Source organism: Talpa europaea (genome assembly GCF_964194135.1).
Source record: "Talpa europaea genome assembly, chromosome: 6".
NCBI lineage: Eukaryota > Metazoa > Chordata > Mammalia > Eulipotyphla > Talpidae > Talpa > Talpa europaea.
In genome coordinates, this window is record NC_140072.1 from 83879227 (window position 1) to 83905874 (window position 26648).

Sequence of the window (26648 nt, forward strand, 5' to 3'; positions counted from 1 at the left end):
TCCCGGGAAAACTGCTGCTGCTTCCTCCGGCGCATCCTGGCCCTCCGCTCCTGGGGACCAGCAGACCAGCGCTCAGCCGCAGCTGCCCAATCCAGGGTTTCTCTGCTGGACTCAGAGAACTCGACTCTTCTCCGAGGCGTCCTGAAGCTTTATGTAAAGAAAGTGGGGAAGCCTGACTGGTTTTGTTTTTAATAAAAAGTTTTTATAAGTCTCCGTTTTCAGACATTTTTGCAGAGTTTGAAGTATTCTACCTCTTCGCATCCTTTTTCCTGCTCCTGGAATCCTTTTCCTCCTCGCTTATAAATATTTTTTAACTACTGGAGCGGACCAAGGATGAATGTTTTGTAATTGAACGTAGAGCTGTTAAAACCACGTCGAGATAGTCAAGATGGACAAAAAGTCCTTTGAGACGGTGCTGGATGAAATTAGAAAGGTAACTACACTTTATTCTTTAAATCATCCTTTGACCTGCGAATTCTCTTGATCTGTTCTCTTTGAGGCTCGGTGGACAAAAATAAAGGCTCTAAGATTGTAAAGTTGGTTCAAGTTTTAATGCTTAGTTCAGAGCTTTCGTCTTGATTTCACGATACAAGTAAAAGGTTAGGTTGACGCTAAACTTTTTGATAAACTAGTGCGGTATTATGGAAGATCTATTCAGAGAGCCCTCGAGTCCTAAGCCGGTTCTACAAGTATTTAATGTTTGTAGCGCTGTACTTTTTGGATGGGTGATTTAATATATTGAAATCTATTGCCTCACCTTTAAGTAACAAAAATGACCGAAAAGTAAAGCTAACACGTGGAAGGTTTAATAGTTATGACAAGTCAAATCTAAAGATAGGCAGATTGTTGTTTGAACAGAATAAAATTAGTGTTTCAATGGAACGTGTGGCTATAAATTTGAAAACAGTCTTAGGAATGGGCTTAAATAACTTGAATTTCAAAACTTTTCCCGCCTCGCCTCCTTTCTCAGTTTTTGCTTTTTTTTTTTTTGAGGTATTGTATTTAGCCTACATCCCAGAATGAACCAGACAGTAAAATTTTTGGAATGTAGCCTTGAGCCTAACAGCACCTAAAGAGCAAAAAACCGTGATTTGATCGGGAGGATCTGCATACCATTCTTATGCTAACACAGGATCCTTTGCTTACACCTTTCCGGCAATTATTTCGCCATTTTCCCTACCTGTAAGACCTTTGAATGAAAAAGGAATTGTTAGCTTGTGCTCTGGTGCTTATTATTTTGATTTATGCAGTTAATAATAAAATTCCCTGTAAACACGTTGATTTTCTGCATTTTTTATAAAGCAAAATGTTTCTCTTTTTTTTGTAAATTAGGTTATAATTTACATATTTGATGATATTGAATGTTCATTTTTGAATGAAATTTCTACTTTTGCAAACCCAACTTGTTTCATTAAGATTTGCAATAAAAGGTCAACTTGCTAACTTTATATTTGGAATGTACCACAACTTATTTATAAACAGATACTTAATTACTGTTAAGAAAATAAATTGTGTATTCAGTAGACCAATACATTTCTCTTTGGAAATTACAGTGTCAGTTTACTCTTTTTCTTCTAAGTTGTGAAAAGATCACGCTATTGGTACTGATGAGGAGAAGAGAAAATTTTCCAGAAATGAAAATCATAGTCACATGAGAGAACAACTTAAATCCTTATTTCTATCTAGTCTGTAATCAAAATAAATCTTTCACTCTATGCCAAGATGCATCAACATTTTCCTAGTCTGTTAAAATAGGGTAAAAATATAGGCATAATCAAATGTAAGAGTAACATGATATTTTTAAAGTTACCTTAAGATTTTGTAAATGTAAGTCAGTTTAAATCAGGTAATCTGAGTGTCACTATAGGTTGGCTATACTGTCACTACTGTCATTTAAAGCAGAGGCATGTAAGAAGACAGGAGGAAAATAGGGGAAAAGGTAGATAAAGAAGCAATGTTGAATTTGCTTTCCAAAAGTAGGTAATAGTAACAGTAGTCATTCATTATTGAGCACTGACTGTGCCTCATTTGATTTAATGCCCCTAACAATCCATGAGGTGTAGATACTAGACTCCTCTTTGTCCGGATGGCTGGCATCCCTGTATTCTGTGAGGCAGTTAAAAATTATACCCAGCTGGTAATATCTGGGTCCAGTATTAAAACTCAGGCAGTCCAGCTCCTGGCACATATTGTGCCCGGGGATACAACTGGGCCTCTCAGACACTGATGAAAAAAATTGAGACAGGATTTGTCATCAACACAAGTAGGATTTGGTCCAGAAAACTCGATTTTGTTTTATGTTGTTTTTAGATTTGGTTATTGCAGTAACACTGCATTATAATCGTTGTTTTGGGTGTGTCAGAAACTTGCTTTGAGTATTGTACAATAATCATAATCAAACTTCCAAGAATACATTATCCAAAATGTCCTTCCCACCCCACTCCATCTCTATTTGCAGTAAAAATTAAGCTATTGAGCGCTCTGAATATTTTTCTTAGTTGACTGGTCATAGCATTTTCTCCTAGCATGATAAACAGGGAAAGTACAAATATTTTGTAGTGAAATCAAAGGGATTAGTTGTTTGCATGTGTTGTTACTCAATTATGACTATCTGGTTTTTCCATTTCTAAGCTGGGTACATGTGACAGACAACATGTGGTTTCATTCAGCTATAGGTATTGCTGGCCACTGACTTCTCTGAATGTCCCATTGATGGATGCTGTAGGAGGAAAGGAACCATCATTTATTGAATACTTATCAGGTGTCAGATCTGCTGTTGACTATTTTAATCCTCATATTAACTATGAGGTAGCTTCTCTTACTGATGAGGAGGCTCTCGTGATAATTAAAATGCCTCTCAAAATTCACACTGTCAGTGGCAGACACACAGTTTGAAAGTTCCCTGACTCCTTGGGTTGTCATAGCTCTTTAGAAATGTTGAGAGCCTTAACTATATAGGTCTTGTTGCATCTCCACCACTTAGCTCATAGTAGGTGCTCAAAAAAGAATTGATCACTGAATATTGTCTGACACATTTAATCTTAAAAAGGACACTTTGGTTCATTTTGGAATTTTCAGAAAATAGACTCAACAGGAATTATGTATGTATTACAATTGATGTTAAATCGTACCTATGATAATTTCAATTCCTTTGTAGGTATGAGTAGGGAAGCCTGAGAGTTTTCCTGCTATCTCACTAAAATCTTTATAGCATGGAGCCTGGAAAGGTAGAATGTGTGTCTCCACAATGAATTTATTAATAGCTGCCTCTGCATGACCAGGCTTAAGAGGCCCTGCACCCTTGCACTTGCTTAGGCAGTTTTGATTAGATGCGTGTTAATGTTCTGCTTACATATATTAATACTGTTTTTCTATGTTTTTTAGGCTGTTTTGACAGAATATAAATTAAAAGCAATTGAATATGTACACGGCTATTTCTCTAGTGAACAGGTATTCCTCTATTTAAGTAAAAGTCTCTTTTTTTTTTTACACTTATGTTTTACTTACTATCTATTTACCTGCTGGTCAAGTTCAGAATTGCTTTTACTTTGTGGCTGTATTCATTTAGGAATTTTCCACCTTTCCCTTTTGGTCAACTATAGAATTTATAATTTAAAGGCATTTTATTTCACCACCCTATCTCGTTCTAACAATTTAAAAATGCAGTGTGTAAAAATAACTTTCAAAATGTTTATCATTCTGGGTACAGTATTATAAATTTATAAACTTCTAACGATAAATGAACCCAAATTTGTATAGTATAAGTCATTAATTGGCAAAATCTGCATGCTATAGAAGAACTTAAGCAAATGTTGAACTATATTCTTACAGGAAGCCACCAAGTAAAAACTTTAGCAATAAGGAAAAAAACTAGTGTCAAATACATAATTTCTTTAACTGCTAGAATAATGTTTTAAGCATGGTAATTTGGTGATAACTTTCACCCAGGAGGAATTTGCTAATTTAAGAAAAAAGTATTCTTACACATGCACCTTCATTCATGCACCAGTCTTCTGAGGAACACTTGGAAAATATGAATCGGAGCAGAAATAGTAATGTACATCAGGAAAACATTTATGGATAAGGGGGATGCAGAAAGGTGATAGCAGATGTGTATAAATTGAATTAGCAATGCTCCAATTTTTTGTCTGTTTCTCAAAACTTTAATAAAAGCTTTAAGCCTAAAGAACGTTAAGTCTTTGGAAGTTCTGCCTACTAAACTCCTGAAAGCTAACTTTATAATTTGGTGTGTTGCTGCCTATGTAAGCTGTGTTTTCAGTTGTTCGGTTGCTTTTCATAAGCATCTTACTTTTTTTTTTTAAATGTTTTGTAAAGATTTGTAATTTCTCATAGGTAATAGCTTTTGTGTGTGTAAAATTTTGTAGAAATTTCCCTTTAGTTATTCCACTTTGGTAGTCATTAAAAACTATATTAAACTGCTTTCTAAGTGTGCTCTGCTAAGTCTACTTGCTATATTGAAAAATTTTCTCCCTGTGACAGTAAAATTTTATGGTTGGTAAAGTACCAGATAACATCTTCTATATAAGTAAGAATATTATTTCTCTAAAAGTACTGACTTGCCACTCTCACCAAATTATCTAGAAAGTGATCGTCATACTTGGTAACATTTAGGTGTCTCTTTATAAGGAGTAAAATTATTTTTTCTCTTCACATACTACTCCAGCTTCTAACACTAACCATACTTTGCAGAATAATCTAAATCTTAACACCTTTTCAAAAATTCACAGATTTAGCTCCGACTTTATTACCCATTTTTCTTAAGTCATTTTTTTCTTTTAGGGTATCTCCAGAGGTAGTGAACCAGGGTGGCAGTGAGCACGCTGATACTTCAATGCTGTCATCCTGATGCCCTGTTCACCCCTCACTAGCTATGTCACAATTTCTCCCTCATTCAGTCCTTTGAATTTCTTTAGTGGTAGTAGCAGCCTGCAAGAACCTGCCTACCTGTGCTCTTAAAATGACCTACTTGTTTAGGGGCTACTGTGGTAATTGAGAGTGATTCTTATGCTTTTAGTTTTTACAGAATAGATCTGTTAGGGTGGATGTGTGTTATGCAGTGCAGATTTAAGTAAGACAGTAGAAGTTGTGGGCTCAGGACACTAAATCACACCACTTAACACTCTTGTGGTTGATTAAAGCAGTCACTCTCCACTACTGTTTTAAAGTATTTCACTCATAATATAGCTTTATATTCCTATGGTGGCATTTTATCACTCTCTGTTGCTTTCCCAACCTTTTTTTCTTTAGGTAATTTTCTTTTTCCTATGCCTTATGCTTTCACTTGTTAGACCAGTGCTGTGCAATAGATTTTTCCATGGATAGCTACCAACTTCATATGGATTTTAAGCACTTTTAGCAATAAAGAACTGAATGTTTTTATTTGATTGAATTGATATAATTTAAGTAGCTGCACATGGCTACTCTATTAGCAAAGAATAAATTGGCATCATCTTCATCGCTCATTATCTGGGCCCAACCAACATTTTGAATAGTAGTGCAGAGTACTGAAATTAATCTTGTAGGTAAGCACTTTGTGTCTTGGAAACACATTGTCATTAGAATTAAATTAGTTCTCTGCTTTCAGGTGGTTGATTTACTGAGATATTTTTCCTGGGCTGAGCCTCAGTTGAAGGCAATGAAAGCATTACAGCATGTGAGTACCTATGTTTTATTAGACGGTAACTTTTTAATTCTCTGGTTTCCTGTAATTCATTTCAAGTTGTATTTTGCATTATAAAAACTGACCCTAAATTTTACTGCATTTTAATTTTTCCAAATAACTATTAAATTCAAACTTTCTGAGCTGTAAATTAAAAATTACATGTACTGTACTATTAAATTGCACACCATAGAGTCCTAATTGGCAGATTGGTAGAAAAAATATTCATAGGCGTTCACAACATAGGATTTGAATTCTTAAGTATTTTAAAGCACTTCTTTTTATAATATTTTGGTATATATCTCTTCATTCTCTTGTACATAATTGTAGAAGTGTCATCAGACAGGTTTATACTTAAATTCTTTAAACAAGCACTATCCAAATGAATTTCAGTACTGATGGGAATGTTCTATATCCATGTTCTCCTGTATAGTAACCATTGGCCAGCTGTGGCTATTGAGCACTTAAAATATGTCTAGTCTTCCCTGAGGAACTGTATTTTCAATTTATTTCACTTTAAATAGGCAAATATGCCTAATGGCTGCTGTATTGTATAGCACCACTCTATAGCCTAGATTAACAGCAGCAACTAGGTCAAACAGTATCTAGCTCTGTAAGAAGACTTTCTTGGGAATATCAGGTGTGAATAGCTTTAAAGGAATCGACAGATCCTTAATTCCTAAACCAATGTGCCTAAGAAAACATTGAGGTCTGTTAGTTATTTTCCTTGTTAGCAATTGCTTTTTCTCTACTTTATAAAGAATGGGTTATATGATCCATCTATCTATCATCTAAGGGTGAAAATCATTATACAAAAATCTGTTGGTTTCCTATATGGAAACAATGGACTAGATGAGATAGAAATCAAGAAAGCAATCTCATAATTGCATCAGTGGGATGTATCTAGGAATAAACTTAAAGGAGGTCAAAGATCTGAGAATGAAAACTATAATACATTGTGAAAATAGAAGATACAAAGAAATGGAAAGATAGTTCTTGCTTGTGGATTTTAGAAGAATTAAAACAATTGAAATGGCTCTCTTACCCAAACAATATACAGAGACAGTGAAGTATGTATCAAAGTTTCAATGACATTCTTCAAAGAAATAGAACAAACATTACTGAAATTAACATCCCAAATTGCCAAAGCAATCATGACAAAAAAAGAACGGAGGTATCACACTCCTAGATTTCAAACTGTACTACAAAGCTATAATAACCCCAGAAATAAATCCATACTTAGAAAGACAGTTAATAATTTACAACAACAAAGCCAAGAGTGTACAATGGAGAAAGGAGTCTCTTCATTTCCAGTTAGGATAACTGAATAGCCACAGGCAAACTAGATCGCTGTCTCTAACCATACAAAAAGTTAACTCAAAATGGATTAAAGACAGGGGACTCAATGGCAAGAGAAATAAAAGCAAAAATAAACAAATGGGACCACATCAAACTATAAAGCACACAGGGAAAGAAACTAGAAGACACCCTACCGAATGGGAGAAAATAATTGTATATTATACATCTCACAAGGGACTAATATCCAGGTTTTACAAAGAACTCATATAGCTTCATAAGTAAACAATCCAGTCATAAAATGGGTAGAAGATCTAAGTAAACACTTCTCCAAAGAGGAAATAACACATGGCCAACATGGCATGAAAAAAATGTTCATTATCTCTTATCAAGGAAGGGCAAATCAAAACCACAATCAGGGAATATATTGGCAAGGTCATGGAAAATGAACCCTTGTACACTGTTGGTAGGAATATAGAGCTGGTCTACCACCTATGGAGAGTAGTATAGAGGCTTGTCAGAATATTAAAGTTAGATCTGCCATATGATCCAGCAATTCCACTCCTAGATATCTACCCAACGCTAATTTGAAAGGATATATGCACTCCTGTGTGCATTGTGGCACTGTGCAATAGCCACATTATAACAACCTAAGTGTCCAAGGACAGATGAGTGGATTAAGAAGGTATGGTATGCAGATACAGTGGAATGCTACTCAGCTATCAAAAAAAAATGAAATACTACATTTATGACTATATGGTTGGAACTAAAGGGAATTGTGCTAAATGAAAAAGTTCAGGAGAAAGACAAATGCCACATGATTTCACTCATGAGAAATATAAAGAAACAAAGCAAAAGAACCAACAAAACAAGTCCTAGAATCTGACTGCTGAATTGAGGCTACCAGAAGGGGAGAGTGGCGAGTGGTAGTAAAGGGGAAGTGGGGCCCAATATACTATGGTGGAGGATTATGGGTGTTTCGTGGTACGTGCAGCATGGTGACATATTTCAAGAAGTATGGCATGCCTAAATCATAAAAATAAAAAAAACAAAACTTTCTTCTGATATTAAAAAGTGTAATCTGAGAGAAAGAGCAAACAGGATTTCTCTAGAATATGCTAATGGAAAACTTACCTTATTTTATCATGACAACAAACTACAAAGCTCTGGACCTCCTTGTCTATCTGCCTATCTTAGAACTCAAATTTTGAGATGAGAAGGTTAGCCCAGGTGCAACTTAGTGCATTCATTTCAAACAAGTCCAGTCTTTTCTGACAGAGTCTGAATTGACTGGTTGCTTCACACTGAAGACTGACCTGATATTGTTACTTAGTGTACATTTTCATAAAATGAAAGAACTTAATCAGTTTCAAGGTCTTTACAAATATATAATAAACATAAGGACGTTAATCTCTTGTAAATATTTTTGATAGGGCAATCTAAAAACATGCAAATGAGTGTGTATGAATAATTTTACTAATACTTTCGATAATACGTGAGTAAAAGTGTTTGAAAACCATTGCTCCAAGTTTTAGGAATCTAAGGCATGATTGTTCTAATTGATCTTCCTTCTTACATTAACTTTGTTTTTGAATTCCTGCCGCTGTTAACGTAAGTCTATAATTGGCCAAATTTTCTACCTGTTCTTCTAAAGTAAAGGTACTTTAGTCAAAGTATGTAATATTCCACATAATCTTGGGATTTCAAATGCGCACTAAAATAAGACTTGTAAAAAATGTTCTGCAATAAAAAATGCTCTTTAACCCATCTTTTCCCTAACTGAAGTTATTGTATTATCCTTTTTCAGTAACACTATTCATCTTATATACCACCCTTCATACCCTAACTGAGGAATGTAATTTTTTTTAAAAAAATTATACTTCATACCCTAACTGAGGAATGTAATTTTTTTTTAAGATTTATTTATTTATGCATACAAGAGCTAGGGTACAGGCCAGAGGTATGGGGGGGTGGTGAGGCAGATTGTCTGAAATATACTGCTGAGGGGAGCAGTGAGCGTGTCAGGAGAGGTCTGCTGCTCCATGTGGGTAGCTCCCTGGCCAGAGATCTAACTCATGCTGCAGTGGCGGTGGGTATTTTCATAGGTTACATCTTAACCCCCTTAATGCCACCAGGGAGGCCCCAGGAATGTAATTCTTCTAACTTCTCAATAGGTGTCTTCCATAATTGTAAATTTTCCCTTTTATTTAAGCTTTCTGAGAAAAGTAGTATGATTAAGTACTTTTTATAATCCTATGAATGAACACACTGGGAAATGTGGATATAAAAGAGCACATAGGAGAACTTAAATCCACAGTTAAAATAGTTTTACTGAATAAGCCTAAGTTTGATTCACATAGATGTTAGGGACTTTTGAGTGAGTAAGCAGTTTTTAACTGAACTATATGGACATTAACTATACTTCCCTTTAAAAAGTAATTTCTGAATGAAAATTTCTCATTGAAAATAAAATTTTTTATGTTACTAGAAAATGGTGGCTGTTCACCCAGCAGAAGTGGTCAATATACTCAACTGTTTCACCTTCAGTAAAGACAAACTAGTTGCTCTTGAATTGTTAGCTTCGTAAGTATTTTTTTCTTTTTACTTCATTGAAGAAATTTTAGAAGATATTTAAAATGTCTTAACTTACTAGCATATGTTTCTGTGTCAGAATTATATTAATAAATGGAGCTCTAATGAAATCTGTGAATGCACAGAGCTATATTCTTATATCTAAATATCTGTTTAAAAATAATCTAGTATATTTATTATACATGGTTATAAATTATGAAATAGGACTTAAACATTCATTTTAATTGGTCTTGCTTTTCGATTTCTTGCTTTATCTTCCTACTCTGAAAACTTGAAATGCTCATTGATAAATCTGTAGAACTTAGACAGTTTCTACCACTTTGCAGCATGTTGTTTTTGACTTAATATGTAGACTTTGTCTTTCTGGACCTTATTCTCCTCTGTTGTAAAAAAGAAGGATCTTACCTACTTAGTAGGTAGGGTATGAGAAGTTTAAATACTGTAAGGTATGTAAAAATACCTAGCACAGCATAATGAATGTAAACTCAAAAGAGAAAAAGAATCTATTCTTTTGCGTGATAAGTCTATAAGTTGCTATTTACTTATATATATAGCACATGCATTTTTAAGTCCCTTATGAATTTATAGATAACTATGAAAACACAAAATTAAAATAAAGCTTAAGAGAAAACTTAATTTACTGATCAGCTATGATTTTTGTACATTTAAAACACAGGTTTATTCAATTGCTATAGCTTTTCTGACACTCATTGAAAGGTCTGTTTTCAAGAAACTCAAAATAGTGATTTTTGCTTAATAATGCTACTCTGTTATTCTCAGGTTACCTCACAAACCTCATTTCAGTTATATTTACCAACTTTATATAAACACATTATTTATATCGGGGAAAAGCTTACTCAGATTTATTTGGGTGGGGAAACAGTTGTTGGCCTCTGTATATGTACAGTTTCTCAAATGAAAAGCTAAATTGTATTTCCTTGGTAGAAACATTGTTGATGCTCAGAATTCTCGTCCCATTGAAGATTTATTCAGGATAAATATGTCAGAGAAGAAACGGTGTAAGAGAGTACTCGAACAGGTAATTTTCTCAAGATCGATGTATAAATGGTATATTGGTTTTGCTGAATGTTGAAAGAAAAAAGTACCAGCCCATTCCTATGTTAACTTTGATGGCTAAAATGACTGGGTTAAGAGTGAACTCTCATGTCCTCTCTGGGTCACATAAACTAGAGTTGGGTGAAGGGGATCCAGGAGGAGGGAGCAGGCGAGCTGAGAAGTCAGTGGGTCAGGGGATATTTATGTCTCAGTCCCTTGGTAGCCAGGCCATAGCTCCGAGCTTTTGTCTTTACATCTATATATTTTAGTGATTGACTTTTTAAGTTTGCTTTGTCATCAGGATTATGTTAATCGTATTCATAAAATATGAATTATAAAGCAAAGTTTCTGTTTATTAGTTCAGAATTTCTGGAAGTGGAATAAATAGTGAGTGTCCAAGCCTAAAAAGCTTAATTTATAATCCAGGTGATTATTTCCCAGAATTGTGATGATTGGAAATTGAATTGAAAGTGAAAAATCTACTTGATGAAGACTCAGACTGCTCTCCTTGGATCTTTCAGCCCAGTCACATTTAATCCTCACTCTTTACTGACCTCAGCAAGGGCAGAGAACTCTGCCGTAGTCATCAGTTATTAAAGCAGAGGCAAGATCTGAGATCACATTTCTTTACTATAATGGCCTCTTCATTGGCTTTCTTGACTAAATTATTAGATATTGTTCACTTTGCTGCTGTAGTTTTCTTTCTTAGAAAGCATTTGACTTCCCTTCTGAGAAATGATTTGGGTTGGAGTGTCCTGTGAAATAGGCCTTCTGATAAATGTAAATTAGTACTTTTCTGAAGGTAAAATATTCATATTTTTTTGTCTCCAAAATTCTAATCTCTAAGAATTTATTCTAAGGAAGTAAATAGAAACACAAATTCATATATAAGGGCAGTCACCCTGGTATTGTTTATAATAGCCAAAAATTGAGGTGATTTTTAGGATTGGGGTATTTAGTAGAGGACTGAGTTATATAGCTAATATATGTGTTATAAATAAATTTATAGAACTAATAACTATAGAAAATATATAACATTGTATATACTTATAAAATAGCTATTGTATATAATTTGATAGTCCTGTTATATAGAAATATTAGTATATAGACCTATTATTGCCTTAAATGTTTGTCATTCATTTAACGAATATTTATTGAGCACAACTCAGTTTGTATTATTCACTGTTTTAGAAGCTAACATTGCGTGCGGTAATTATACCAAAGTCCCCTTCTTCAGTGTCTCATAATTATGCAGCATTATATTGGACACCCAATGTCCTATGTTATTTGTTTGTATTTTCTCCACCAGGTTATGAACTTCTTGAGAATGGAGACCATGTCTCTTTCATCTCTGTGTTCTTGCCTTCTTGACCCTACCATGAGCTAGGTGTTTGTAGTGTTGGACTGTATCTTTCTTGATGGTTAGAGAAATAGTAAATGTGCTTTTTTGTACACAGTTTATAAAATCCATTGTGAATATTCTGTGTATAGGAGTATATTAGTTGCAATATTAAATACATTGTTACCAGTTTAATAGTTCCATTTAAATATTTTACTTACTGATTTTGGTGATGTTCGTGGATACAAGTATGGGTTGATATGTGAACAAATTGAATGTTATGCTATTTTTTAGCAAAACTTCCCAGTATCCATAATACCTTATGAGTTCATTTGATTTTTATTTTTCATCATCCACATCTTTTTTATGTTGCAGGCTTTCAAAGGAGGCTGCAAAGCTCCACATGCAATGATATCTTCTTGTGGTACCATCCCAGGAAATCCATATCCCAAAGGAAAGCCTAGTCGCATAAATGGAGTTTTCCCAGTAAGCATCTTTTTTTGACTCAATATGAGCTTCTTGTGGCTAAGTATGAAATCTAGCATTGCGTAATGTTTAAAGAAAATGTCAGTTGATGATGCTTCTGCAAAGGAAAGGAATTTTATTATGTCAGCAACTTAATTCGTAAGATTCTCCACTGATTGAAAGTTCTATGTAAAGCACATCAAGGTATTTGTGTGCAATGTACAGAAGAGCAAGGCAGAGAGAAAAGAGCATGATTTGGTTTGGTTTGATTTTTCCAAGTATTTTGGAAGCACTGTTTTCGTAAAGGAGCATTTCTCAGTCTCAGTATTCCTCCAACAGTTTCACACAGTTAAGTCTGTTTGAGAAATTGCATGCAGTGTTTCCTTCCTGGAGAATCACTTGTATAATGAAGACTCTGAAGTCCTGTACGAAAGAAACTTGTTATATAATCAGCCAGTTTCCCTCAAACTTCCCTGTAAATTAACTTTTTCAAAAGTTAGTATGTGTTATTGTGGTGTGACAATCCCCCAAGTTAGTGGATTAAAACAATAAGCATTATCTCACAGTTTCAATGGAACAGAAATGTGGAAATAGCTTAGCTTCATTCTAGCCCAAGATTTTTCATGAGGCTAGTCATCTGGGGGCTTGCTTAGCGCTCAAGACAAAGTTTCCAAGGTAGCTCATTTACATGCCTGGCAAGTTGGTGTCTGTCATTAGCAGATGGCCTTTGTTCCTCACCATAAGGACTTTTCCATAGTGTTGTTTAACTATCTCAGGATGTGGCAGTTGACACCCCCATAGCAGTAATCCAGGAGACGGCAAATGGAAGCTGTGAACTCAAATGTCATCATTTCTGCAGGTTCCTATTTGTCACACAGGTCAGCCCTTTTCATGGTGGAAGGAGAGTATGCCAGGGCACATAGGAGGTGAGATTCACTGGGGGCCCTCTTGGCTTCCCACACTAGCATGTGCTGTATAGGCATACATTCTATCAATGTAATCTGTTAATTATAGCGGTCTTGAATGGGGTCTCATGTGCCCTGTACAATATTAAACTATCACACTTCGTGTTTATGAAGATCAACATTTTTTGTTATTTATTTTCAACTGTATAGAGGTACGCTTTAATTATTTGAATATTTTACCTACCGTAGCATTAGAAATCTGTTTTCTGGTTGAGCCTATTGTGAAGGGGAAAAAACTAGAACATACTTTATCCTGCCCTTCTGTCATCCCTGTGTGTATTGTGTGTTTATTTCTGAATACATTTTGTACATGTTACGAGAGTTCTGTGGCAGGGCAGGTTATCAGGGTCATGCAGCCAGGGGTAGAATTTGGGTCTGGAATCCAAGTCTACAAACTCCTAACAAGTTAAAGTCCTTTTCTTCAATGTATTGTGGTAAGGGTTTTTGGTTTTGTGTTACAGATTTTTTTGCCTATGGGTCTTTTTTAAATTCTCATTTATCTTTCTTTTTATTATTTTCTTTCAATAGGGAACTCCTCTGAAAAAAGATGGTGAAGACTGTACCAATGAGGGCAAAGGGATAGCTGCCCGGATTCTTGGACCATCCAAACCAGTATGTGCAGAAAATAAGTGACTAAGCAAATCTTAACTCTTAAAGTTTCTGTCTGTTCAAAGCATATAAGTTCTGTTTTTGTGTTGTGAAGTTCAGTGTATATTAAAGATTCTATGAGAGTGAATAGTCTGGGGAAATATAGTATAATTACTAACAATATTAAGGGCCTATTTGAGGTTTAATGTTCCATTTTAAAATGAAACAAATTGTTTTTTTTCCCTCTAGCCATATTTAGCTTTTCATTTGGAGATATGGAGTATAGAGAGTTCACTTTAACTAAGGTTTGGTTTTGCCAAATTCATAGTAGTGAAAAAAGACAGGAGTAAGCAGGTTTAGGGCGTTTTCAAGGGAGTCATTGTAAAAATTGATTGGAATATAAAACAATTGCCCTGGGTTGAAGGATTGTTGAAATTGAAGTACTAGAGGCCCCTTCTCAGCCACCTTGCAGTCCCTGCCTGTCCACCTGGCAAAACTGCAATGATAGTGGTTAATGCACTGTCCTGGCCCAGGACAGCATTGCCCTTATAGAACTAGGAAGAATCTGGGTCCCTTAGCACCAGGCGCATTCTCATTCCCCCTCTGGGTGCTCCTGGTGTGTTTGTGCTCGTGTCCTTTCTCTCTGAAAGCTCTTTGTTACTTATATAAGTTCCTATAAAATAAAAAATAAAGTATAAAATTTAAAAAATGATGTATTTCAAGAGGCAAAAATCCCAAAATTAAAAATTCCTGATTCCTACTTAACAGCCTCTAGAGTTGGCAGAATGTCAAATGCTAAATGAAACAATGCTTTTTCCTTCCAAAAGAAGGAAAGAGGGTAAGAATGGTAAGATGAATACCTAATGAGTTCAAGAGGATGGAGAATCTCGGGTAGCTGAGATTCCAAAACCTAGCTGATTTCTTGTTATTACATAGGAGTATATTTGGGATTCTTGAGTTAATGTAGGCCAGGTCAGAGAGGAGTTTGCTATTTAGGATAAGGTCTGATCCTTCATTGGAAATGATTGAAATATTTACTAGCCGTCCTTGGCAGGATCTGTCTTTGGATTTAATAAGAACTATAGTTATTAAAGAGAAGAAATTTCCCTCATTTGTGGCATGTAATTAGTCCAGTAGCATTTGATATGCTGGAGTATATTTAGCCTCTTAGGATTAAATATTTTGAAAGACAAATTGTATTTTGTATTGCCAAGAGCTCACTTCCTTGGTTTTTCCCTAACTGCTATAATTTTACCCCTCATCTAGCCTCCTTCAACTTACAATCCACATAAACCTGTTCCTTATCCAATACCTCCATGCCGGCCACATGCAACTATTGCACCAAGTAAGGAGTTCTTCCATTTTTTTACATTTTTCTTTTAAATTATTATATTGAAAGTAGATGCTGGTATAGATACTTGAGAAATCTGAACACTTATGAAATATGCTATGTAAGTTTGATTTTGCCACAGTCAGATACTAGTGTCTTGATCTACAACAGTACAGCAGGCAGAGTTTACTTAGAATATTTTCCTTTTGGGGCCTCCCCGGTGGCGCAGCAGTTGAGCACTGGGTTGCGAAGCTGCCCGCAGCCTCGGAGGCGCTGGTTCGATCCCCAGCTGCTCCCCGGCCACCGGAGGAGGGTCCCACATGGCGCGCAGACCTCTCCTGCTGCCCGCTGCTCCCCTCAGCAGTGTACTTTGGTCCTTCTGCCTGTTCTGCTCCCGGCTCTGGCTCTGGTGAATTCTCTCACCCTCCCGCACTTCTGACTGTACCCAGTGCATGTATAAACAAAAACAAACAAACAAACAAACAAATAAATAAATAAATAAATACATGTCTCTATAAAAAAAAAAGACAAATATTCATAAAAAAAAAGAATATTTTCCTTTTGATAAATTAATTATAGATCATTTAAATCTTTATTATGGATTTTCACTTTGGTAAATCATCTTGAATTTCTTTTTGGTAGCTGTATTTCAAAGCCATTGTTATTAAAATGCATTTAATGTACAAAGGTCAAGTATATGTGCTTAACAGAAAAATACCTAGTATGGCAGGTCCTGCCAGCTATGTCATATTGTGACCATGTGCCTAGAATGAATATGTAGTGGGTAATGGGAATCTCTAGTTGTTTCATCTGGTCTCATGTTTCATGGAATCCATGACTCAAATCTCCATGTAAGATTCAACTCTAACTATTTAAAAAAAAATTACATAGCTGCATTAATACAGTGTGAATGCCTGGCCTCAGAATGATAGCATTTATTTTTTTTTCTGCTTTATTTTTCTTTTTAGGTGCTTATAACAATGCAGGTCTGGTACCATTAGCCAATGTCATAGCTCCAGGTGTACCCCCGCCACCTCCATATACTCCTAATCCAGTAGGAACAGGTAAAGTCATGGTATTGTGGGTGTTAAAATAAATAATTTATTCATGCACAAATGCATATGTGGAACACGAAGTTATTTGACGTTGTGTGTCCTAACAGAGGGAGTACGAACTCAGGGGCCTGATGATGGATGTGTGTGTTCCACTAGTACAACTTTGGCCCATGTGGGTGAACATGAGCAGGTTGCAGAAATAAGCACTATTTCTCATGAGCAAGAGATTTTGACAGACAATGGGAAAATAAAATTGACCTAAGGAGTGTTACTGGTTGGCAAATTACTAATACCACTTCTGACTTCTGTTTATTTGGCTTTTACTTGTGTCATGCTGAAACCATCCCCATTCCAACAGTATGAAAATGAAATGTATGTTCTTAAATTTCTTTTATTTTGATTTTTTTGGAATATGTATCTTTTAATCTACTTGCTATTTATTTCTGTGTGTGTGTTGAGTGGCATTAGAATTTCAATTTATTTTCTGCCTTTCTGTCTCTGGCCCATACATCTGGCCTGTACCCCAGTTCTTATATGCATAATAGATAACTCTTTAAAAAATTACATATTTGTTCTTAGTCCTTCTATTTGATTTGTGTATTCATTATTCCTTTACCCCAGCTTTTACTTTTTCTTATTTTTGTTTACTTGAATTTGTCATATTGCTATTTTATTTTTTTAATAACTTTTCTTTCTATGCCCCCAAACTTAAGAATTTTATCTTTAATATTGCTAATGTCTACCTTCACATTCTTAATGGTTGCCAGTATACAAAAACTAAAAATAGCCATTCTATATTCTATCCTTTGAATTCCATACTCTTTCTTTTTCATCAACTTGTGTTTTTTTTTTTTTTGAAAAATTGTTTATTTTTATATCTCTACCTCTGAAGTTTATGTTTCCTGTTTCTGTGCCTCTTATTGTTTCCTTTGTTCTTTGATTATCTTGATATGTTCATTCTGATTTTCTTTTAGTAGTAAAAAAAGGTCACATGTGTAGAGTTATAGATAAGAAACTCGATTGCAGGTCCTCTCCTGGTGGCTCTGCAGTTGAGCGCTGAAATCAATTTTTTATATCTTCACATACTCTACTTATTTCCTGGCAGCATTGTGTGTGTATTTTATTAATTTACATTACAGAATTTTAAAGTTCTTTTTCATTCTGTCATTGAACCTCCATTGTTAGTACCATCTGTTCTGATTGTATATCTGTACTAAGTACCTTAAAAAGCTGTGATCTTGTTTTGCTCACTGTGTCAGAGCTGCATGTTCCTTTTACACCTGTGTCTGTCACATTGTTTCTTGCACAAATATTATCAAGCCATGAGAGGTATTTTTGCTCCATTTCTTGGCTAATGGTCCAGTTACACAGATCCTTCCTGGGGTGGTGGGTGTAGGACATAGGAGGAGTGTGCTTTAAGCTGTCCAGTCTTATAGGCTTCAAAATCAACTTCAACTACTAGTTCTTGACAACTTTTAGCTAGAACCTTTCCGGAACTGAGTCCTGCAAATGGATAAGGCCACTTTCTGTTTGTTTGAATGAACCATTTGGCTTGTAAGATTGATCAAATGGCATTGGATTTGATTCTTTTCTCAGCATCTGCTGTTTACTTCCATTCTTCCACTGTTTAGACACTGGCACTAAAAAGTGACTGTCAGCGTAACCAGGACAGTGGTTCCTCCTCCTCTCCAGCCTCAGACTGTGTTTTCTAAATGAATTACATACTCAGGTCATCATCTTTCCAGAAAGCAACTTTGAATATCTGTAGAATAACAATGTTTATTTAAAACCTGACAAGGAGAGACAGTAGTGAGGCAGGGATCAGTTACTCATAATCTTTTAAATCTTCATATCAATCATACTTATGTGTTTTTAACTTATTTCTTTTTCCATAAATATGTATGGTCTTTTTCCTAACAGATTGTACAATCATATTTATTTCTTGGGCTTTCTTTTTTTGGCTCCAATTTCTGATTATGATGATGATGAATGGTTTTTTGGGTTGTTTTTTTTTTTTTTTTTTTTTGGTGATCAATAATTTGATTAAAGCTTGAAATCAACCTTTATTTATTTTCATACAGAAACTGAAGACCTTTCCAGTCAGTCAAAACCCACACAGAATCAAAGTAAGTACCAAATTTGATTCAAAGATATCTGTCCTGGTTGTCTGCTCTGTTATTGACTAAGCAATTTGCGTTCAGTGTATTTTTAAGTCTTTATGCTGTAGGAAAGTTTCTGGTTATAGAATGTAATCAATACTTGCTAAAGGTTCCTTAATAATTGTACATTTTGTAAACACAACATGAGAGTGATTATAAGAGGTAATATAATGTAGGAAGAATAAGGGAGCACCACAGCAGAAAATGGAATCGAAGCTGTAATGAAATGTGGCCTGATTAATGCCTGCAGATGGCAGCAGCACTGTAACATTTTAATCTCCCTTAGTTGAGTCTAGTTTGTCAGGAATGTGGTGCTTTCTGTTAGAAGACAAAGTCTGGGATTAGTTCTTGTGTAGCAAAGTAGCAGGTAAATCTAATCATTATGATGCACAGTTAGGCGTCTCTGTGGGAGAATTCTGTTCCCTGAGAATGATGCCTAACCACTGCTTTTAGCTGGTGGTTTCCAAAGGATGTGGTGTACTGGGGCTGAAAGAATGCTAAGTGAGGTATCAGGACGTCCGGGTTCTTATCCTGGCTCTGGTCCTCTACATTTAGTTAAATAAGATAGTGAATTCTCAGGTGTTTCCCAGCCAGTGCTAACCTAAATAATTTTTTTGTATATTATTTACCAACACAAAAGGAGGTTTATATTCCTTTTGATTTCAGTTCTAGATGCAAACATTCTAGACCGCTAACTTTGTGAGCCCGGGCAGTTTATTTTGCTTCTTGAAAAGACTATTAAGGAAATCTTAGCCTTTATGCTAGCTTCATTAATAGCTCTCTCTTTGAAGGGAATAATAATACTTTTCTTTGGGATAGCATACTTCATTTTTCTATGTTGTTAGCACGGTTAAGTTTTTTTCTTTTATTAATCATTATTAAAAAACAAAATGATAGTGGTTAACAACATTGGTCTCACAGACTGGATTCACATCTTTAAATCTTTGTCCCACCATGTCATAGTTGCATGACTGTTAATTGTGAAATTTTGAGTACACATAATGCAGTATTATTGACTATAGGCATAACACTGCATAACACTGGAACTCATTCATCTTGTGTAACTGAAAATTTATGCCCTTTGACACCATTTACTAGCTACGTGGTCTTTTAACAAGTTGTTTAAACACATCAAGCAAGCCTCAGATTTCCTATCTATAAAATGGGTATGTTAGTACCTATCTAAGAAGGTTAGATCAGGACAAATGAAATCGTGGGTATAAACTTGGAGTAGGGATCTGTTCAATGGTTAACCAAATTAGGTAACAGAAAGGACATGTTTATCATGGTATGTTTGGGGTTTCTTGGGTTTTTTGTTTTGTTGCGTTTTAACTGCAGGCACTATCATTAATAGTGCAAGATATCTGCTTTTTATGTAAAAAGATTTCCAAAAGAGGTAGCTATAAAGACACTGTAGACTGATTGGCTTTATCTTGGGATTAGTATTAGCGACATTTAGTTAAATAAGATAGTGAATTCTCAGATGTTTCCCAGCCAGTGCAAACCTAATTAATTTTTGGTATATTATTTACCAACACAAAACGAGGTCTATATTCCTTTTGCATCTAGTTCTACAGCAAATTAAATAAAACAAAAACACAAGTCCGTTTTCATTCCCTTAAGTGTGAAATAATAGCTCGTCTTATTTTCTTAAAATGAAATCACTGCTTAGAGTATGCATATGGTACAGATTACATACAGGCTTTTTGCATTTGAAGTTCATGTATTTATATTACTACTTGTCAGTTTTTTGGGATTTATTTATTTTTTACCATGCTTCTTTTCTAAAACAACTATAAAATTTGTTTAGTCCAGTATGGCATCTATTGGGCTTACTTTATAAAATGTATTATGTATGTGTTACTTATTTCTACTTTCTTATGGTTCCTTTCACATCTATAATTAACATAGTTTATCATTTCATTAACCATGTGAGTTTCCTTATGTTAAAATAGTCTTTATTAAGCAGAGATATATAAAAATTTAAGTCTTAGTCCATGAAAATGTCTTTTTTTTATCACTGCAAAAGGAACATGTGCTATTTTACAGCTGAGCAGACTCTAAAGTATAGCAGTGGACGTTATTATGATATTGACTACCTAAGTTGGTATTATGATATTGACTATCTGAGTCATGCTCTTCATTTGGCACCAACAAAATCATTAAAGCATTCTCCCTAAATTCAGTAAGGGAGGAGAACTGAATCATCCCCACAACACTTGTATTAGTTATCTGTAGCTTATCAGTATAAAAATACAGCAAATGCTAGATGTCTTGAGAATAAGTCTTCAGATAGATTTGAGAACTGTAGTTTAGGTAATCATGATGTATGTAGTCCAGCAAACATTAAACACACAGGTGCTATGCACTATGTTGTGTGCTAAGGCTCTAAAGATGAGTTAGACACGGCATCTGCCCCTAATGGAGCTTGTAGGACAAGACAAGTAAGGCATGGAGGTTAATGTAATGTAGCAGGGTCAATATGAGGAAATGCATGGGAGAAAATACTCCATAGATTAATAATTCAGAATATTAAATTCAATTCACAGAGTAGCGACTGTTGGGAAGATGGCCTGAGTCCTAGAAGACCTTGTGTGCCTTTAAAAAAAATTGCAGTGTTCTGAATCTCTGAAGAGGATATGATAACTTTTGGTTATCATTCTAGATAAGTGGTATAAAAGAGTTAAAGGTAGTCAGTACATCAATACTAATCACAATTAAAATAAATTCTTTGAATTTTAAAAAATTGGGAATATATGAAAGGAAAGTTTATTTGCTGACTTCTCGAAACTTCTTTTTTTTTTTTTTTTTCTATGACTCAGGCTTAAAAAGCTCGATTTTACTCTTCACTCAAAACTTCTATCTCTGAACTGAACGGCTGTTCTGAGTAGGTTCTAGGAGACAAGACAAGTGGGTCTAACAGGCTTCATGGTGAAAGTCAGGGTAATAGGCTCCAATTGTATGGTGCAATTGCTTATTATGCCTGTCATTGATTTTCTTTGTTACTTGTTAAACATTACAAACTTTTTGTGATTTCTCTTGAGTTAACATTTAACATTTCAGCATGCTGATGAATTTTTGCCTCTTATTTTTGCCCCCCACAGCATTTTCTACACCAGCAAGTCAACTCTTCTCTCCTCATGGTTCCAATCCTTCCACACCTGCTGCGACTCCTGTCCCCACTGCATCCCCGGTCAAGGCCGTCAATCATTCATCAACATCAGCAACTGCCACCGTTTCTGGGATGCACATGCCAAATACTGTCCTTCCTGTGTTCCCGGGACAGGTCTCCTCAGCCGTTCATACACCTCAGCCATCAACACCAAATCCAACAGTTATCAGAACCCCTTCATTGCCTGCAACACCTGTTACATCTGTGCACAGTACAACATCTACTCCTGTCCCTTCAGTTTTTTCTGGCCTAGTTGCACTGCCAGGGCCTTCCGCTACTGCTACCCCAGGCCCTCAGGCCACATCTACACCTCGGGCCACTCCTGCTTCCAATGAAACATTTACTTCTACTTCAGCCCCCTTCACAAGCCTCCCGTTTTCTGCCTCCTCTACTGCTGCTTCTACCAATAATCCAAATTCTGCTTCAATGTCATCAGTTTTTGCAGGTCTGCCCTTGCCCTTGACACCAACATCCCAAGGTTTATCTAACCCAACTCCTGTAATTGCCAGTGGTTCTGTTCCCAGTGTTGCTGGTCCACTTGGTGTAAATAGTCCTCTTTTGTCTGCCTTGAAAGGCTTTCTGACATCTAATGATACCAATTTAATCAACTCCTCTGCTTTATCCTCTGCTGTTACTAGTGGGCTGGCTTCACTCTCTTCACTTCCTAATCAAAACTCTGATTCTAATGTTTCAGCTCCTAACAAGGCCTATACCCCCTCACCCTTTCCCACCTCACAGAGGTCTTCCACTCCAGGACTGGCCATGTTCCCAGGCCTGCCATCCCCCGTTGTCAACTCAACTTCCACTCCCTCGGCTTTGCCTGTACAGTCTCCTCTAGCTACTCCTACATCGTCTTCGACTTCGGTGCCAGTTAGCTGTGGTTCCTCAGCTACCCTTCTTCATGGCCCCCACCCAAGTAACCCAGACCTGCATATTTCATCTACCCCTGCTGTAACAACACTTCCTGTCATGATTAAAACTGAGCCCACGAGTCCTACTCCTTCAGCCTTCAAAGGTCCATCTCATTCTGTGAATCCTTCTCATGGCACTTTAGGTTTGTCAGGGACTTTGGGTCGTGCATATACTTCCACGTCAGTGCCCATTAGTTTATCGACTTGCCTTAACCCTGCATTATCAGGTCTCTCCAGTTTGAGCACTCCCTTGAATGTTTCAAATCCTCTGTCCTCTATTTCCCTTCCTCCACATGGATCCTCCACTCCCATCACTCCAGTATTCACTGCTCTGCCTCCTTTTACTTCTTTGACCAATAATTTCCCTTTAACTGGCAACCCACCTCTTAATCCATCAGTATCTCTTCCAGGTTCACTGATAGCCACCTCATCTGCAGCTGTCACATCCGCATCGCTCCCTCACCCCAGTTCCACAGCTGCTGTTCTCTCAGGGCTTTCTGTATCAGCTCCAGTCTCGGCAGCACCTTTCCCCCTCAATTTGTCAACTGCCGTCCCCTCGCTGTTTTCAGTTACTCAAGGACCTCTGCCATCATCAAATCCTTCCTACCCGGGCTTTTCTGTCTCTAACACCCCCAGCGTTACCCCTGCTCTCCCCTCGTTCCCGGGGCTGCAGGCACCATCTACAGTTGCAGCAGTCACGCCTCTACCTGTGGCCGCGACAGCCCCGTCACCAGCTCCTGTCCTCCCAGGCTTCGCTTCAGCCTTCAGCTCCAATTTCAACTCTGCTCTGGTTGCTCAAGCTGGGTATGTGAGTCATTTGGAAACTGGATAAAAATCAGTCTTTATCTAGCTTCATAGTCTTCATAAGTTCATAGTCTTATTTTTAAGTCAAAATCTAGTTGATAATGCTAAATGATATTTTTCTGGTCTGAAACTTTAGTCTTCAAAAAATGTTTTATGATTTTTGACCATGTAAAGTAAATATATAAAATATAAATAAATGCCTTGTCAGGTGATTTTAAGATTTGTATTGGATAATTCATCTTGATGTAAAATAACTAAAGTATTATATGTAAAACATTGACTTAATGAATTCAGAATACTACATAATAGAAAGTAAGTTTTCTATCACTGAGTGGCTGACTTTTATGGTTCCTTCTAACAGAAATTCTAAGATTTTTGATAGATACCTCAAATTAGTATTTGACAAACACAGAAGCAGTAGCTTTTATGTTTTATCTATTCCTCATTGTTTCAGCTTATCATCTGGACTTCAAGCTGCAGGCAGTTCTGTTTTCCCAGGCCTTTTGTCCCTCCCAGGGATCCCTGGGTTTTCCCAGAATCCTTCACAGTCATCTTTGCAAGAATTACAACATAATGCAGCTGCACAGTCAGCATTGCTACAGCAGGTAAGCAGGCACTGTCTGGCAGAAATAAAATGGTAACATGTAACATAGCTTCTATAGTGATGACATTGCAAGACCAATTTGTGGAATCCCAATGTTGGTAAAATGACTTAACAGAATGTTTAGAAATTTGATAATTAGTTTTATCAAAATTGGCAAATTCTGCTTCTCTTCTCAGAGAAGAGTAACAAAGGTGGTGCATGAATTGTTCCTGCTTGTAAACTGTAACAACTCAGTGTTTTAATTTTAGAGTCTTTAGATGTGCGGTCTTTATACATAGTATTTAATTTTACCTTGTCTCCTACAATTTAAGCTAAACCAATGGGCCATTAAAGCCAGTTATTTCTGGGAAACGTATTGACTTTTCCAAAAGAATATGAAATTTTTTAACGACATTTATAGGTATCTCCTCCTCCCTAAGAAGTTTGTGTGTTTCTTTAAAATCTCAAGAGGCCAGCTTATTATCCTAACCCAATGTTCCTTCTTTTTTTCCTACTCCAGCTGTACTATAATGTGGCGTGGGCAAAAGCACTACAGACCTTTTGAGTTTGATACTCTGCTTAACTGTATTTCTTCTTTCTGTCAGGTCCATTCAGCCTCAGCTCTGGAAAGCTACCCAGCTCAGCCGGATGGGTTTCCTAGTTACCCTTCAACACCAGGAACACCATTTTCTTTGCAACCAGGCCTGTCTCAAAGTGGGTGGCAGTGAATATATTTTAATTTTGTATTCTCCTTCGGAGCAACAACGGAATTGCCTAAGGACTGCAGCGAACAATCTGACAAATGTGAAGTTGGCCAAAAGTCAGAAGTAAGAATGAGGATAATCCTAGGGAAATTGGGATAAGGGTTTTAAAATCATGATTGCATTTTTTAATGGTTTTGAGTATGAACTCTCCCCCTTTGTAAATATGCTGACAATAAATTGTATGGAGAATAGTATTAAAAAAAAATGTTTGGGGATTTTTCACCTCCTATCTAATGAAATTTTGAGTTGTGTATGTGATCTATGTAGGAAGAATATTAAAGAGGAGCTTGAACTCTTTATAGCCGAATACAGCCTTAAATCTGCTTGTATAGCATCCACTGACAGAGTAATAGTTGTGCCTCAGACTTCTGGGTAGCATGTGGCCCTAGGGGAGTTACTACTCTTGATATGCATGAGTAGTTCCTACAAGCATCATTGGAACTTAGTATTCCATATGTATCCACAAAGGGAAATTGAGACCACCAATTATTTTTAACTTATGATACTAATCATCATAATATATACTGCTGAATTTAACTCAGTATATTTCAGGTAAGTGAAAATGGTGCTTCATGTAGTCTTTAGAATGACTTTCAGGTGTTTTTGACTAAAAATATATATCCAGAACTCCTTTCTTACAGAAATACAAGTAAGGCTTCTGAAAATATGCCTTCAGAATTTATTTCTTGCTTCAGCAGTATCCAAATGAGGAACATATGATTGACTCTTGGGCCACCTCTATTACTCATACTATGGAAGCTCTTGGTGAATGTTTACAATCATGGGATGTAGTATTTCTATTTGTACTTAAAGGCAAAACTTATCTAAAAGAATTATGTGAGAACAAATAGAGAAGATTTGCTCTGTTAGTAAATATGCAGTGTGTGCTCTATTTAAGAATCTGTGGTAGTATAATGATTGAATGTCATTAATTTAAGTATAATAACTGCCACATTTGGGAGGGTGGGGAGTAGGGAGAATGATTTCCGATCCTGTGATTTAAAAGTGTAAACTATAGAATCTACTGTAGTACATTTCAGCATCTAGAAGTTTTACTTTTATAAAGATGGTGTCTGGAAGATGTTGCTAATGTATTTTCCTTCAACGAGGGGAACAAACTTTTTAAGTATATTAATAAATATTCCTGTATGGTTAGTTTTTAACAGTTTTTTAAAATAAACTTTATGGATATGACAACTATTTTATAAGTGTTTTATTAAATGCTTGGATAGGCTTTTTAATTTTTTGTATGTGCTAGAGCTAATATATATATATATATATATCACATGCTTATATAACATTTTTGTCTGAATTTAATTGAAAATGCAATTTATACTACTGATTGATCATTACTCTTACTAGTATGGTATGTCAAAATCATATTATAATCTACACTTGAAACAGACTGATTTATGCCTTTAATTGTCTTCAAACACAGAATGTAACCTCAGTTCATTTCTGATGCTAATTGCAAGTAGCTGTCATTTGTTCTTAAGTCTACATTCATAAAACTTTTTTAAAATTATATTGTATTGCTTATATATGTTTTCCATTCATTCAGAAAGAAATTAATCAAATGAGTAATCTTCCTATAGGGATGCTTCTACCGCATTTATTTCTGCTATCCTATGAACTCCTTATCATAGCAAAGAAACCTTATTCTGTTCATCTTTTACATATATTTCTGGCATCTTGTGCATATTGGGCATTTAAAGGTTTATTTGAACATGAAGAGAACATTTTTGGATGACATGATAATTTCTGGGGACTAGTTTTATGTATCGTACAACCCTATGGTAAGTACTATCAACCTAATTAACCAGATAAAAGAAGCCAAGGTGTAAGTCACAGAGTGGGTCAGTGGTAAATTTGAACCAAGCTTTACCATC

At 35.9% G+C, this 26648-nt stretch overlaps 1 protein-coding gene across 2 annotated transcripts; it reads left to right on the forward strand.

Moving 5' to 3' along the window:
- Positions 1-388: 388 nt before the first annotated feature.
- On the forward strand, positions 389-24723 carry PROSER1 (proline and serine rich 1; the record flags this gene model as incomplete). Of its 2 annotated transcripts, XM_084234471.1 has the most annotated exons (13): positions 389-433; positions 3385-3450; positions 5606-5674; positions 9465-9559; positions 10514-10607; positions 12339-12449; positions 13922-14005; positions 15248-15326; positions 16280-16375; positions 18448-18492; positions 21630-23412; positions 23867-24017; positions 24601-24723. In XM_084234471.1, 13 exons carry the CDS (start codon positions 389-391, stop codon positions 24721-24723), a joined length of 2841 nt encoding a protein of 946 aa, XP_084090597.1. The 2 variants fall into 2 exon arrangements, with proteins under 2 accessions (XP_084090597.1, XP_084090598.1); XM_084234472.1 differs by lacking the exon at positions 3385-3450.
- Between the last annotated feature and the right edge of the window lie 1925 nt (positions 24724-26648).